Source organism: Anarrhichthys ocellatus, unplaced genomic scaffold (assembly GCF_004355925.1).
Source record: "Anarrhichthys ocellatus isolate YVR2014 unplaced genomic scaffold, GSC_Weel_1.0 scaffold38, whole genome shotgun sequence".
NCBI classification, from domain to species: Eukaryota; Metazoa; Chordata; class Actinopteri; order Perciformes; family Anarhichadidae; genus Anarrhichthys; species Anarrhichthys ocellatus.
In genome coordinates, this window is record NW_022280068.1 from 79899 (window position 1) to 94789 (window position 14891).

The 14891-nt window shown below is 41.4% G+C and overlaps 1 protein-coding gene across 3 annotated transcripts in view; it reads right to left on the bottom strand.

Moving 5' to 3' along the window:
- Positions 1-14131, bottom strand: part of LOC116394195 (NACHT, LRR and PYD domains-containing protein 12-like) — a 33104-nt gene extending 18973 nt beyond the window's left edge. The window contains exons 1-8 of one of the 3 annotated variants that reach the window (XM_031867086.1): positions 12702-14131; positions 4391-6020; positions 3407-3751; positions 3056-3223; positions 2795-2965; positions 2391-2606; positions 1360-1533; positions 547-720 (exon numbers count right to left, since the gene is read on the bottom strand). In XM_031867086.1, coding sequence (XP_031722946.1) covers positions 547-720; positions 1360-1533; positions 2391-2606; positions 2795-2965; positions 3056-3223; positions 3407-3751; positions 4391-6003 — 2861 coding nt within the window. In that variant the 5' untranslated portion in view covers positions 6004-6020; positions 12702-14131. Of the gene's footprint in view, positions 1-542; positions 721-1359; positions 1534-2390; positions 2607-2794; positions 2966-3055; positions 3224-3406; positions 3752-4390; positions 6021-9225; positions 9490-12701 lie in introns of those variants that run through there. The other 2 variants (XM_031867085.1, XM_031867087.1) reach the window with 2 other exon arrangements.
- Positions 14132-14891: the final 760 nt, after the last annotated feature.

The following is a 14891-nucleotide window of genomic DNA, read 5'->3' on the forward strand; positions in this document are numbered from 1 at the left end:
ATATATATATACACATATATATATATATACACATATATATATATATATACACACATACACACATATATATATATACACACATATATATATATACACACATATATATATATACACACATATATATATACACACATATATATATACACATACATATATATATACACATACATATATATATACACATACATATATATATACACATATATATATATATACACACATATATATATATATACACACATATATATATATATATACACATATATATATACACATATATATATACACATATATACACATATACATATATACATACATACACACATATACATGTATATGTATATACATATATACATACATACACACATATACATGTATATGTATATACATATATACATACATACATATACATATATACATACATACACACACACACACACACAAGCCTATTTTACTGCTTCATAACGACTGTGTTAAGGAGAAAGGATACAGAAGTGAGACAGTTAGCTGTGAACTACTATTGTCATTAACGATAACAGTACTCACTCTATTGTACGCAGGCAGTATTTCTGGTTATTTGTTAGTTCCAGAAGCACTCTGACTCCTGAGTCTTCCAGATTGTTGCCCATCAGATGCAGCTCTTCCAGATGTTGGGGGTTTGACTTCAGGGCAGCGGTCAGGAACTGAATGCTCCTCGAGCTCAAGCCACAGGTCCTCAGTCTGGAGAGAAACAGAAGTACAGCTCACTTTACCCATACACTACCTGGAAATAACCTATCATAGTCAATGTATCATGTGGTTATTATACAATGAACCATTGTTCAGTTAGCATGACAATATGGATCAAAACATTGACTGTAAAGTTATAGAGCCTTTCAAACACAGACTATTCCATATGGCTGGGTATCTGTTGGAAAAATACAGAATGATATATGCATAATACTTGTACTTTTTCATGATGCTTGATAACTGAGAAACAGACAGTGCAGCTGTTTCATTATAGCCGTGACCTTGCAGTCCACAGGATGTCTTTGAAGACAGATAACATTGACGTTTGTTTCAGAGGAAGCTAAAGGAGGACTGGTTCAACCTGGTACCAACCCTCACCATACTTTGTTATGAAGCTTGTTTATCACTGTGTATAAAGAACAGAGACAGATCTCTGAGCAGCCACGAGACGCATAACTGTATCCTGCTCCTTCTTGCAAGAAAGATCTCAGCATAGAAATAATACATCTGGTGAGATCACAAACAAGATATGTTGCAATTTCACAAAATGTCTTTTAGAGGTATAAAGACTGAAATATTTGGACCCATTGTGGGATTTCTTTGAAAAGTACTGAATAAACAAAAACTTACGACAATTTCTCCAGTTTACTCTGAGGGCTCCTGAGTCCCACACAGAGTTTCTTCACTCCCTTATCTTGAAGATCATTGCCCGACAGGTCCAGCTCACCGATAACGCTCTCCTTTGAAGCAAGTCCTGATGCAAGCTCTGCACAGCAGTCATCAGTCAGGCTGCAGTGACTCAGGCTGAAATGGAACATAAATCAGGTTACAGCATACTGCTCTTTTAACATAACATTTGTGTAATGAAGAATAACGTTTTAAAAAGGATTTAATTGGGGACTTCCATCTAACTGGCTAGGTGATGGCAGCATAGAGCAACAGGTTCCGGACAGTAAGAATTAATAGTTGTTCAATATAACTCAAATCACTGCGAGGCTGTTGGCGTCTTAAAGTTCCACTTAATCCCATCGGGAATCGAGGATTCGCACAATATTCACAGCAGCAAGGCTTTGCTTTAAATCTCTGTTTGCTCCAATGAAGGTTCCGTCAGTGTCAGACCTTAAACTTGACATAGCACTTCCTCTACAATCAATTCTCCACATTAAAGCAAGAGTCCGTATCAAGGGAGTGCGCCACTTCAGGCAGGTCAAAAGCACTCCATACCTTTTAAGAAAGCTACTTTTAATCTCGATGGGGCCAAAATAATCAACTCCCATCTGTGAAAGGAGCCTCGTCCTCAGGTAAGCGCTCCAAGTTGTTCTCTGTGACGTCTACATACCATGCATTCTGCAATTTGTCTTTCTTGCAGCAGAGTCGGCAATAATATTGATAGATATAACATAATAATAATATATTTAATAAGCGCTTTTCAAAAAAAACTCAAAAACCCTTTTCAAAAGGGATAAAATAGAGAGAAATATTAAATAGGGGAAATAGACCAGACGCTGAAGCTGGGGAGCGAGGCACGGAGCTCCACGGTGAAAAGGGACGTTGAACACGGACACAGAGAGGACGCAGGCAGCACTTCTCTTAAAATCAAGGTACTACTTTTGATCCCAAATGAAGCAAAACATTTGAAAATAAATGATTAAAAGATTTACTTGAGAGTTTTCAGATGACTAAAGGGATTCTTCAGTCCAGGTGAGAACTCTTTGACTCCCTCGTCTCCGAGGCAGTTCATGCTGAGGTCGAGGTCTTTCAGCTCCACTGCTTGCCAGCCTGTTTTTTGCATCAACCCGCTGTAGAGCTGGGAGACTGAACACAGGACATTGGCCAAATAAATGCAACCTTTTCCTGTGATTCCACATCTTGAAACACTGAAGGGGGGGAAAAAGAGAAAAACATTTTCAAGTTATCAGTACATGAGCATTGAATGAAGCAGAAACAAATCGTGTCACTCATTTCAACTTTCTGAAGTTTAGCAATGACAATTCTTCTATCTGAGCGTTTTTATTTCAGTCAGCAAGTAATCAAAAGGAGAAATACTGGAGCAAGGCATCCTCACTTGAGTTTCTCTAGACGACACCATGCGTACATGCCCTGGCAGATGAGCTCAAAACCTGCATCTTTCAAGTCGTTGTTGCTCAAATTGAGTTCTAGCAGGTTGCTGTTTTCGAACTTCAGAGCTTCGCCAATACTTCCACAGCTCAACACAGTGAGGCCACAGTGGTATATCCTGCCAAAGAGCAATGATACCGTATTACTGACATCTATTCATGAATGTTGACAAGATGAGGCGAGTGGACTTCTATGAGGTCATACTCACTCCAGCTTGGTGAGCTGCGATATATCACATTTTTTAAAGAGCTCATTGGCGCCTTTGTCTCTGACCATGTTGATGCTCAGATCCAACACTTCCAGGCTGCTGGAGTTCTTCTGCAGAGCTGAGGCCAGATAACAGCAGCCCTTCTGCTCAATGTTGCACTGTGATAGTCTATGAAAAAATAATAGAACAACATAACAGAAATGCTGCATGTGTAGAACAGTATTTGATTTTGACTGTCTATAACCAACACATTTAGTTTGAGTTGCTTCTTTTTTCATTGTTAGAATTTGAGATCAATTTAATTTTAAGAGAAGAAAGTGGGCAGGTATGTTTTTTTCTCTCAACACTTACTTAAGCGTCCCTATCTTGCATTCAGGAGAGCTCAAACCATCTGCGAGATGTCTCACTCCGTCATCTCCTATTTCGTTCATGCTGAGATCCAACTCTTGGAGTTTCAGGGACTGTCTCAGGGCGGTGGCCAGGTATTCACATGCATGCGAGGTCATTGCACAGCCTTGCAACCTTACTGTTTTCAGTCTGCAGTTTGGATCGCTCAGCCCTTCCACAAGTTCCCTGACTCCCTCGTCACTGATGCTGTTGTATCCGAGGTCCAGCTCTCTCAGGTAGGACTCTCTTGTGCTCAGGATTGAGGCTAAGGCTGGACAACACTTATCTGTCAGGTTGGAGAATCTCAGCCTGCAAGGAGATAAAAGGAGACTTTATGGGATTTGTTGACTTTGAGAAAAACAGCCTTATCCTATCATAAACAATACACAACACCAATTATAGCATACAAGAAGAAAATCATATTTATGACTGACTTGCTCCTGGACGTACAGTGCACTGCTTAAGAGTATAAACTCTGGCATTTTTTCTTTTGTTTTGGCATAGTCCTCGTATTGTTGATTTAAACAAAGTAAACCTGTGAGTCTCCAGAACGTCGGTACTGAGGTTACAGGAGAATCAAAAAGCTTCTGAGTGAAGTACGGAAGCCGATTGAAAGAGGAATTATTCCAAAACATATAATAATCCAAATGTGATTAGAAGATATGCATGCATTTTTTATGTTGATGTTTTTATCTTATCTTGGTAGGAATGATCTCGTAAAATGGTGTGTTACCAAAAAGAAGAGCAAAAACAGGAGAACATTGGTGGATCCGAGAAATCAATGGGTAATATTAACATAAGACCAAAGCAATGGATTTAGGATAAGATAAAAGGTTTACAGTTTTAGGGTTGTTTAAGAATGTTTGGTATGCATATGTGAAACATGCACTTTTTAGTCTGTGTAGGACAATAACTGTTGACCCAAAATAGGTGTAAATACAAACTTACATGGCTTTCTTGGATTTCAAAACAGCTGGTAGCTGACTGAGGAGGCTTTCATCACATCTCGTGGACACGTTCATCTGAAAACTCTCTCTCATCCCTTCAAAATTGCTGGTCCTTTGCATCATAAATTTCCAATGCGTTGGTGTGAAATCCGGAATGGGAGAGAAGCCATAGTTCAGGAAGAGCTTGACCTCTCTTAGTAAAGCCTGGTTGTCGTACTCCCTCAGAGAGTGGAACAGACCCACAGCGCTGTAAGACAGAATATTCTCCAGGATCTTCTTCTTGGTGTACTCAAACAGCGGATCAGAGGGCTCCAGCATGCCACGCTCCTTAATGAGGCCAAAGATGAAGCGGAGGAAGACATCCGATTTGCCCTCGGCATTCTTCAGCGCCTGGTCCACCAGATACCGACAGCAGTCAGACCGCACAGGACTTGGTTCAATATCGTCCAATTTAGCAGACGCAGCAAAGAACTCCTGAAGGCTCGAGTGACCGAAGCGAAACACTGTGGAGTCATGTAGCCCCTTCTCTTCTCTCAACACCAGAGGACACTCTTTGGAGAAAGTGGACGCTTCCTCAACACTTAGTTCACTCTCTGAAAAATCAGGCTCGTACATTACATGAGTGTTTCCCATCCGACGCAGGGCCAGCTTTTTCAGCTTGGCAACAATGTCCGAGTTGGATGCTTTGACCAGGTTTGTGTAAATCTGGGTTAAACTCAGGGGATTGATTTTAAACCCAGTCTCGGATTTTAGATGATCATTCAGCACATTTGCCATGATGGTGCAGATTGGAGGTATCTGACAAAGGAAGTCCAGACTCCTTGATATTTTCACGTGGTCGATGGCTTTGTTGGCCAGATCATCATCACCGATTACCGTCCTGAAGAGCTGCTCCTTCTGTTCATTACTGAACCCTTGAAGCGCAGTCTCTTTCAGCAAATGGCAACCAGGGATTAGTGTTGCCGCTGCAAATCGAGTCGTTATCCATATATGTGCACTGGGAAGTAAATTCCCCCTGATCAGACTGGTCACTAGAGTATCCACTGTGGATGTCTTAGAAACATCACTCACAGTTGGACAGCTGAAGTTTAGCGGGAGATGATACTCATCCAGTCCGTCAAGGACAAACCACACCTTGTTTTCATTAAGGCAGGAAAAGTCAAGCCCCTTCAATTCAGGGTAAAACGTCTGCAGAAGTTCAATAAGGCTCAATTCACGTCTCAGCAAATTTAGCTCCCAGAAGGTGAGAGGAAACAGCAGCTGGATGTCGTGGTACCCTTTCCCCTCGGCCCACTCCAGGGCACAACTCTGCACCGTTGTGGTTTTTCCAACTCCACACACTCCTAAGGTGATGACTGTTCTTTTGCTGCTGTTATGTTTGCAGTCGCACGATAAAATATCTGCGAGCGGGACGGTGTTAAAAACAACCCAAGTATGAAGGTCGGAATTGTCAACATATCTAAACTCATGCTGGTGCAAATTAGATAACGGGTAGTCGTGCTTGAGCCCCCGATAGCAAAGTCTTGAAGGAAGTAACGAGTTTTCGGAGTATGCTTCATTTAGTTTCTGATATTTGTTCTTCAGTGTGGATTTCAGAGAACTTTGGAGATCCATCACGGAGGCAGTGGTTCCTGCAAAGATGAGAAGACGGTGAGTGTAAAAAACAGAAAATAGACCTTAATGTTCAGCTACACAAAACGGCAACAGCTGTCTTGGTTGCAAGAGTCTTATTTAGTTACCAAAGGAGGCAGTTAAAGTGTGTCTGCAGCAAAGAGACAACGGATGAACACAAACTCATCTCCATTGATTATAGTGTTGTGGTGAAGTTTCCCTCGCCTGAATAAACAACACGATTAGTGTGGAAGCGAAATGAAGTAAACAATGGTGTTGAAAAGGTGTACAGCCTTGCTGCGTAACCGATACCCTCTCTCCCTCCACACGGAGCGCTGGGAGATGGCTTGTCCAATAACCTCTGACCTAGGTAATCAAACGCACCCCCCAAAATCTACACGCAAGACCATCTTAGCCTGCTTAGAGGGGCTGCAACCAGGATAACTTAATACCACTAGCCACCGTTGTATCTCTTATTTCAGACTAAAAAACGTCGGCCTCTCCGACAGCCGGATATCAACGGATTTAGGTGTGTTTGTGCGTGTGTGCATGTGTGCGCGTGTGCAATAGGTGTGGGAGGACTGGAAGTACACCAGGGTGGACCCGCTCTCTTGGGTCACCCCTGGAGGAGGAACCCTGTGTGGTTGGGAACCTCGCTTGGTTTTTTAATTAAGGGCAGCTTCAGGACCCTGGCCCTAACACCCGTAACTTACAGTTCCAATCTAAATCCCTATTGCTTCTCAAAATACACAACCGCTAGCGTTTAAACACTATCATCAACACTGCAACATCACATGTGATACATCAGCAGAGGTTCAACATCAATTCTCATCAAAAAGTCTAAGTCTACTCAAATTCAAAAACAATTATCAATTCTCATAACAGAGCTATGAAATCGGTCTGATCCAACCGAGTTAGTACACTTATCTTATCTTTAATGTTTTAACAGTAATAACATTTCAATTCTATGTCCAATCTACATTCTTACTGTCAGCCTTTCCCAGGGGAAGAGCACTCTTACCTTTAGGAGTCTAGTGGAGCATCAACAGAGATGAGCAACACTGGACTTTGGTCGGAATGCACAAAATACAGGCCGGTTTTATTTGGTTTTTACAAAAAGTAAAATAATCGAATTACAAAAATTGAATATCGGAAAAGTTCTATAAAGTGTCCTCACGTCCGCGAGCCAAGCCCAAAAAGCCCCGCACCGCTCTCCTCGCCTCCTCTTTATTCTCCTCTCCATCTCCATATTTGGTAGACAACAGGTCCTTCTCAGATCATTTAACAAAACAGTATAAGTATTCATTACTTTCAACGGGCTTAATTTAACGTTCAGACAACTTCCCCGTTAACCCCTCTTTTCTCAAAGCAGGGGTGTAATGGGAACATGCGATATATGCTTCTGATAGCTTGCCCCCCTTCTTTATGACCTCGAGAACATGCACTCATTGTATCTTCCCGCGTTTTATGCTTTAAGGACACAATGCACTTCTTATGTGCCTGATGTTTACCCATATAGTAATCTCCTATACTTCACTCATTTTACGGCCTGCATGGTGTGGTGCAGGATGCCTCAATACATAGGCCCTATTGAACAGGGTGTCTCTCTGACTCTTTTCCCCTGATGACGGTCCGTCTTTCGATCAGAGTGAGTTTACTCTTAGTTTACTTATTTAATTTTGCTTACACATACATTTAGTAATTCTCACATGATTATATTTCAATAAAGGATATAAAGTCACACATTAAATCAAAGTCATCCTTGAACCATCTCAACACAGTATGGGAATACATGTAACGATGTAAGTGTCAGCCAAATGCTCAAACTCTATGATGCCGTCATTACGTTCTCTCTTTGTCTCGTCTCTCGCCCATCAGGCTGAGATGTGTCGTTTAGAGTATCAGAGTTCATCTGCAGTTCACACCAGCACTACTTTCTCCTCGATACAAGTTTTTGTTCAATCATAGTTACATTAAATCGACTAATCAACTGATGTATTCATTATTTTAATACCAAGATATTTACGAGGGTGTAGCGTGCCTCGGACATTATTGGTGGATACCTCAACGGTGTAAATCAGAAATGTTCTGTTTGACTGCATTAATCCTGCTTTACTCGTACAACTAATCAGATATACAAATCAATCACAAAGCCTCAGTATGAGAGCACACATCACAAAATGTGTGAGGATAATCACACACTACTATACACTTAGGAGTTGTAAAAGAACGTAGATCTCACTCACTGCAGGCTCACAAATGTATGATCAATGCCGTTTATGATTATGTGCAAAGTTGCATGGAACGTCCACGAGTGTCACATGACCAAAGCAGAACTTGCTGAAGGCCCAGGGTCTGTTCTCAGCATGCAGAACCCGAGCTCTGTCTCAATAGAAGATCGCCAACCTGGACATGTGTCATTGTTCTACAACTGTGTTTGCTTGTATTGATGCAAATAAACCAACATGGAGTGCAGACTGTGTGGGAGTCCTCGTCATTAGGTTCCTTTGTATTGAGACCAGTGGAGTGTCACCTTGTGTCAGACAGTTTTAACCGCTGCATTAGTCATTGCATGTCAGCACATTATTTACCAAGCTACACACAGCAGGGCAGGAAACGAAAAAGTTAAGATAAGTTGGATAGTTATATAATTATCTTGAAATACTAAAATGATCTGCTCACATACAAGCGCAAAACACTAAATCACTGTGAACACAGAATCCTCATCTCAGCATCAGTCCCTTTCTTATGATTAGCATAGTCAGCATTTATACATTAACGCTGCAATACATTTCCAATGTATGGCAAAAGAGAAAAGCAAAACACAAACTTTGTGGTAGAAACAAAGCAGAAGCAGTAGAATCCCAATCATAAGACACAGTCTTATTATCTGCATGTGTACTGAATACAGACAGTCTCAGTTCCTCCCTGCTGCTGGTGAAAGAGTTGCTCTGGAGGAGAGTTCTGTTCCACAACATGACTTCGTGATGAACAATCCATTTTTAAATCGAGTTAAACACCAGGTGTACGATGTTGCTGTATTCAACTTAATGAGTCATGTTTCACCTGATGAGAAGAAAACGAAAGAGAAACTCGACCGGCTGAGTCCGTCTGTAAAGTTCAAATGTTAGTCAACATGATACCCGTTGGTGCCGCGTACGGTTATCCTGTTGACTCGGTGTGAGCAGCCCACGTCCTATTCATGAAGCCCCTAGCGTTACTTACCAAGACGAACCACGAGTTTCCAGGACAGACACGGACAGAAGAACCAGAGACACACCGAGACCAGCCGCGGCTCGAGCGGATGGAACTAGCTGACTGCCTAACGTTACTTGTCAGGAAGACGTCTGCGCGCAGCCTTCAGCAGTACTTTAGACTACTTGTCTCTATGCTGCCCCCTGCTGGTCACTGAGGACCATGACGGCGCTCTATGCTAAACATTCAGCAACAACGCTCACACATCACTTCCAAAATGGCTGCAAAACTGGTCAGCACATTTGGCAGAAGTAGCTAATTTCAAAAAGCTTTTTGTTGTTACTAAAGGTAAGTTTCAACACCTTTAACCATTCCAATGCTTTGATAACATGTCATACATTACATCTAAATTGTGTTAATGTTTCACAATCAACTTTATATATGAAAAGTAATTGTAATTATAAAAATGTATAATCGTTGCAGAAAAACCAATGTGACCTATTTGTCACAATAACAAAAATAGCAATGGTCAACTGATTTAGCTGATTCAATTATTTTTAATAAAATATTTTCTGTTTTAAACAACATTTAAACAAATATGAACTTTAAATACTGTCAAATTGATTACAATTAACATTAAAACAGCTCATTGATGCAATTCGTTAAAAATACAATACATTAGGTGACGTTACTCTCCTGGGGGAGACTAATTCCTGTCAATTAAGATGAAACTTAACCCGTAAACGCTACTGAGGTGATCGTGCATAGTTTAGTTGATATTTCAGGTCACAGGCTCTCTGAGTGGTTGGACAGTCTTCCTCAATTCCAGATCTCTGGAAACAAACACACTCTTCCCTTCAAAATGATCCTGAAGTCTATGAACATTTCAAATGGATCTCATGTATTGTGTTGCATGTGTGTTCTGTAATAACAGCTGGTTAGATCACATTTAGAATGACTTTGTTATTTCATAAACGTAGGCCCAAAACACATCCTCAGAACCCACAGACATGTATTGAAGATGTGAACCCCATCGGGCACCTGCACGCATCTTTATCCGTTAGAGACATCTGTCCCTAGTCTTCAGCCTAATCTCTTGGGTACCCACACTCTGCCATCACCCAGGCCTCTGTGCACCAATCTTTGTCGAGCATCTTTCCAAGTGGACAGTTAATAACCGAGACCGAGCTCGGCTCACAGTAAAATAAGTTGTATGACATTCACACCTTGCATTTTAAGATGAAAATGATGTGAACATCTGGTGAGTTCCTGTTCTGGATAAACTATCTACAGTCATTTAACAAACCCCCCTTTATACTGTATTTACATGTTTCCTCTCTAACCGGCACAGTGAAGAATCCACTTTCGTCCTGACTGCAGCCTTCCTAACCACCGTGACTCATGCAAAGTCACACAATCAGGCTTTTCTCAGAGGGGGAGCTCTTCTTCACCTATGACTTAAAGGTTACAACAGCTTTTAAGCGTATGTATACTTTGTATCGTTGATTGGATAATATATCAGATTATTGATACAAATACATGAGGTTTCATTCAGTCTAAAATAACAAGAATACATTTTCCGACCACACGCTCAATGCCCAGTCAATTTTAAGGATTCAGTTTATTTTCATGGAGAATGCCTCGCAGAAGAAGTTGCACTGAGAACAATTATTGTCATGTACAGACGTGAACTGTGATGGAAACACTCATCGTGTTATCGTCATTCCTGAATAACTTCCACCTTCTTTGCTCTGGTTTGTGGTCGGAAAATGTGGATTGAATGTAACCTTATGTATTCATATCAATAATCTGATATATGTCTTCGCCGTTCAAATGTGTTCCAATCACAAATACTAAGTATATGTGCACCTATGAAACATTGTATAATTTTAAATCACAGATAAAGAAAAGTTCACTTTATGTAGAGACAACAGCTTGAGTGTGTGCACAGACTGTGCATGTGAAACAGGATGCCGAGCCAGGTGGAAAAGGGAGCCGTCAGACAACAGTGGAGTCTCCATTGATGACGGTTTTAGAAGGGACCAGGAAATATAGTATAAAGGGGGGTTTGATGGATTACTGTAACTGGATCCTTTGTAAAACAAGAACCAGAGGTTCGGGGCCTGCTCTCATGCACAACTCATCCCAAAATGTTATGAAAGAATGTCAGTAATGTGTTTTTCTTGCCATCCGGGCGCTGTGCCAGTTGATTCACTGTTCACTTGGGATATCTGGTCAGCGGAGGGTGGGCAGCGGCCTGGCTGATAGCAGAGGGAGGATACTGTTGGGGAGGAGACTGGTAATTCATTTAGACACCCAGAGATGTGTAACAAATTCAGTAGGCTAGAGGCAGGGATGCCGGAACCCAGGGTAGGGACAGTTAGGTTACCCAGACCCGGACCAGACCAAAGGTATGAAACGGTGTGTATTTCTATTGTGAAGTTCATCGATCCTGGGACAACTCGGTTAGCTTGTACTCTGTGTGATGCTAATAAACCTACGTGTAGTGAAGACAATCTCTTTTGTCGTCTCTGGGTGTTCCTGGCAGTGAGATCCTGTGGGGTCTCACTGTTTGTCAGATAGATACAGTTATTAAGTCAGCAGTAAAATATTAAGATTCAAGCATATTCAACGACGCTGCTTTTTCCAAAATCAACCACTACACGTTTTTACTCATCATTTTGTTCCACTCCCTGGCACAAGTCTACTTTGGTAGAAACGAGTTAGAGTAAGTCAATGACATGGGTGTGTTAGTGGTACAATAACTAGTCTTTTTGCCATCAAATATATCATTACCTATCACAGAGACAGGCTAGTTCGATGCTTGATAACTCGCTAACAGTTCCAGGAAAGCTTTCAGCCAAGCTTTACGCTAGTTTGAAGTGGCTGTAATCATGGAAGGGTCAATGATTTACTGTTAAAAACACCAACACGTGCGTGAGGCTCTCTCAGGAATATGTTGAAGGAAATTGTGTTATTTACATAAAATATATGTTATAAATTGAATTAAAACGTGAAGAAAACATGTCACTTGTGATTGGAAAGTAAGTATATTCATGCTCAAGAACATAGAGAGGGAGAAGGCCATCATGCCCTGTACATGCCAGAAAGTATACGTTACTAGGAGTATTAATGGAGAGAGAGGCAGAGAGCATGTCTGTACCAGGAGCTGACACAGGAAGGTCAGCTGTTTCACTTAACAACCGTTGGACCGCTGACAGAAACTCAATCTCCATGCCGTTCAAGTCTTTATTTGATTCCTCTCTGTCTTTTAAACTTTTAACAATGTGCCAGTCCAATCAGAATTATGTCAGTCAGAGTTTTAAATGATAATTATAATCAACACGTAGACTAATTGGGGGGGTTCCAAAACACTGTTATTGAATACACGTTCCTGTCTTGTGGTTTTTTAGGACGTCCCGGGGAAAGGTCCACACCCTCACGGTCGGCCCTTCCTCCTCATAGACCACCAATGCAGAACATTTAGAAGAGGTTTTTCTGCTTACCTTTAAGTTGAGCTCAAGGCGCGTTCAGTCTGTGAGAGAAGAGGTCACCCTGCTTGGGCCCGGTCCCCGTGGAGTCCTCCTGGCTCAGGCTCGTCAACTGTTCGTCAAAATGCTCGTCAAATGTTGTGGTTTATTTTCAATGTCGATGATCAGCTTCTTTGACTTTATGACTTATATTAATTAAAACTCGATACCTAACGGCTGACTTAATGACTGGTTGCTATCTGACTCGTGGTGAGATACCACAGAAACTCACTAAATGGAACTCAGTAACGAACACCCACAGAACACAAGAGCGATTGGATTTTCTTCAGTTCACGCAGGTTTATTTGCATCACACAGAGTACACGTAAACCGAGCTGTCCGGAATCAACTGACTAAAACAAGGAAATGTAAATTACTTTATACCCTCGCTCCCCCTCTTCACACACATCCGCTCTCAACTTTCCCCTTGATAGTCATCTTCTTCATCCTACATCCAGTCAAGATTCGTGGTGTACTTTCGACCCATTACACAGGGGACCTTGGGTTTTTTTGGAGATATGAGAAGTACTAGTTATCTGTTCATTGCACTTTATTCCGATGTACACCTGACACCGCTCTTTCTCCGCTAAAAGCTTGTAATGGAGAGGGTTTAACAGCTTACATCTGTACATTGACAATTTCGGTGCGTGCGTTGTTTGGATTCAGCTGACTTGGTTCCAGGCTTCGTACTATACAACCTCTTTTCTCACTGTGAATCTGCTAACCTCCTGACCTGAACTAGACATTTAAATCTGTGTGCAAGTGTTTGTAAGAGTTTACCCACATCCTGTCTCTTTGCGACACTGCATGAGCGATACTGCTACAGGCCTCAACGTGAACTTACATGATTTTATGAGCGTGAAGTATGAAATGTGACCATACATAGCTTTATAAATGTGAGATTGTGAAGATACATGACTTAATTCCAAACAATGAATATGATTGTACACGCATACATTTTTCTCCCACAGAGGCCTGATCCCGGTCTCTAAATCCGGGAGATCCACATCTGATTATTACAGAAGCCCCGAGAGACAAGTGACAACAAATTTTCGACATTGTTTTCTCCTTTAATTATGATTTAAGAACACGTAAAAAGTTTTTTCATCTGTGAAAACAGGTGCCCATCAGCCCCTCAACAATAAACCCTTAGAAAATGATCCTGTCAAAATAGATTTGGTTAAGCTTATCTCCATTTATACTGATCCTCTATGACCTTCATCAGTAAACAAGACCATCAGAGAGAAGATTGTCTATTTCTATATAGTTATTCTGAATGCTTGTCATTCTCTCTGACAGGTGGGCGTCATCTCCGTTCACCTCCCGCCTCAACTCCACCTACAATCCACCTCTTTGCCCGTTTTTAGACCACGTCCACACTACTCCGTTTCCATTTGAAAACGCATATGTTTTGCTACGTTTACACTGAGCGTCCACACTACGCCGGCGTTTGAAAATGCTCTCAAGGACGGATAAGTTTGAAAACTCCGGGGTTGCGTATACCCTGTCACGTGACCGTTACCCGGAAATCATAAACAACATTGATTACCGATTGACTACCAGGTTAATTTAACATGGAGAACTGATTACAGCCTTTACTATCCTTGTTCTCTTTACTAGCGGCTGTTGTCCAGTTAAAGTCTGCATTATTACGGAGGAAGCAGCTGTTATTGGAGCAATAAGAGAGCGGCGTGACCAGCGGCGTTATCAGCCCTACGGAGTGGCCGTCTGAAGTCACGGTTAGCGGCTTTAGGGAGGGTGATGGACACAAAACGGAGGACTTTCCTGTCCTTATTAATGCTTATTTTGTTCTGTACATCTATTGTGAAGTCCGCAGATAAAATGTAAAGGAACAAAAGCAGTAATTGCTCTCCAGTAGGACAGATAGTTAAGCCACCAGCAGAGCTACAAGTGAGAACAGACAACGAAACCGAGGAAACGAGTGAGAGACGTGTGTTGACCACATTTATGATCCATAGTCTAGTAAACCTTTATGTGTAAGTGTTGATTTTAAAGTAAATTTGATATGAGAGAGCGAGAGCGAGAGCAAGACCCGCAGCGCTGTAACTAACGTTAAGTCTGAAAAATAAAACTTCTAAAACTTTCCACGAAATGTGTTTGTTTGAGTTCATAGAGGAAGATTTTAGAGAAGAACTGAGAAATATT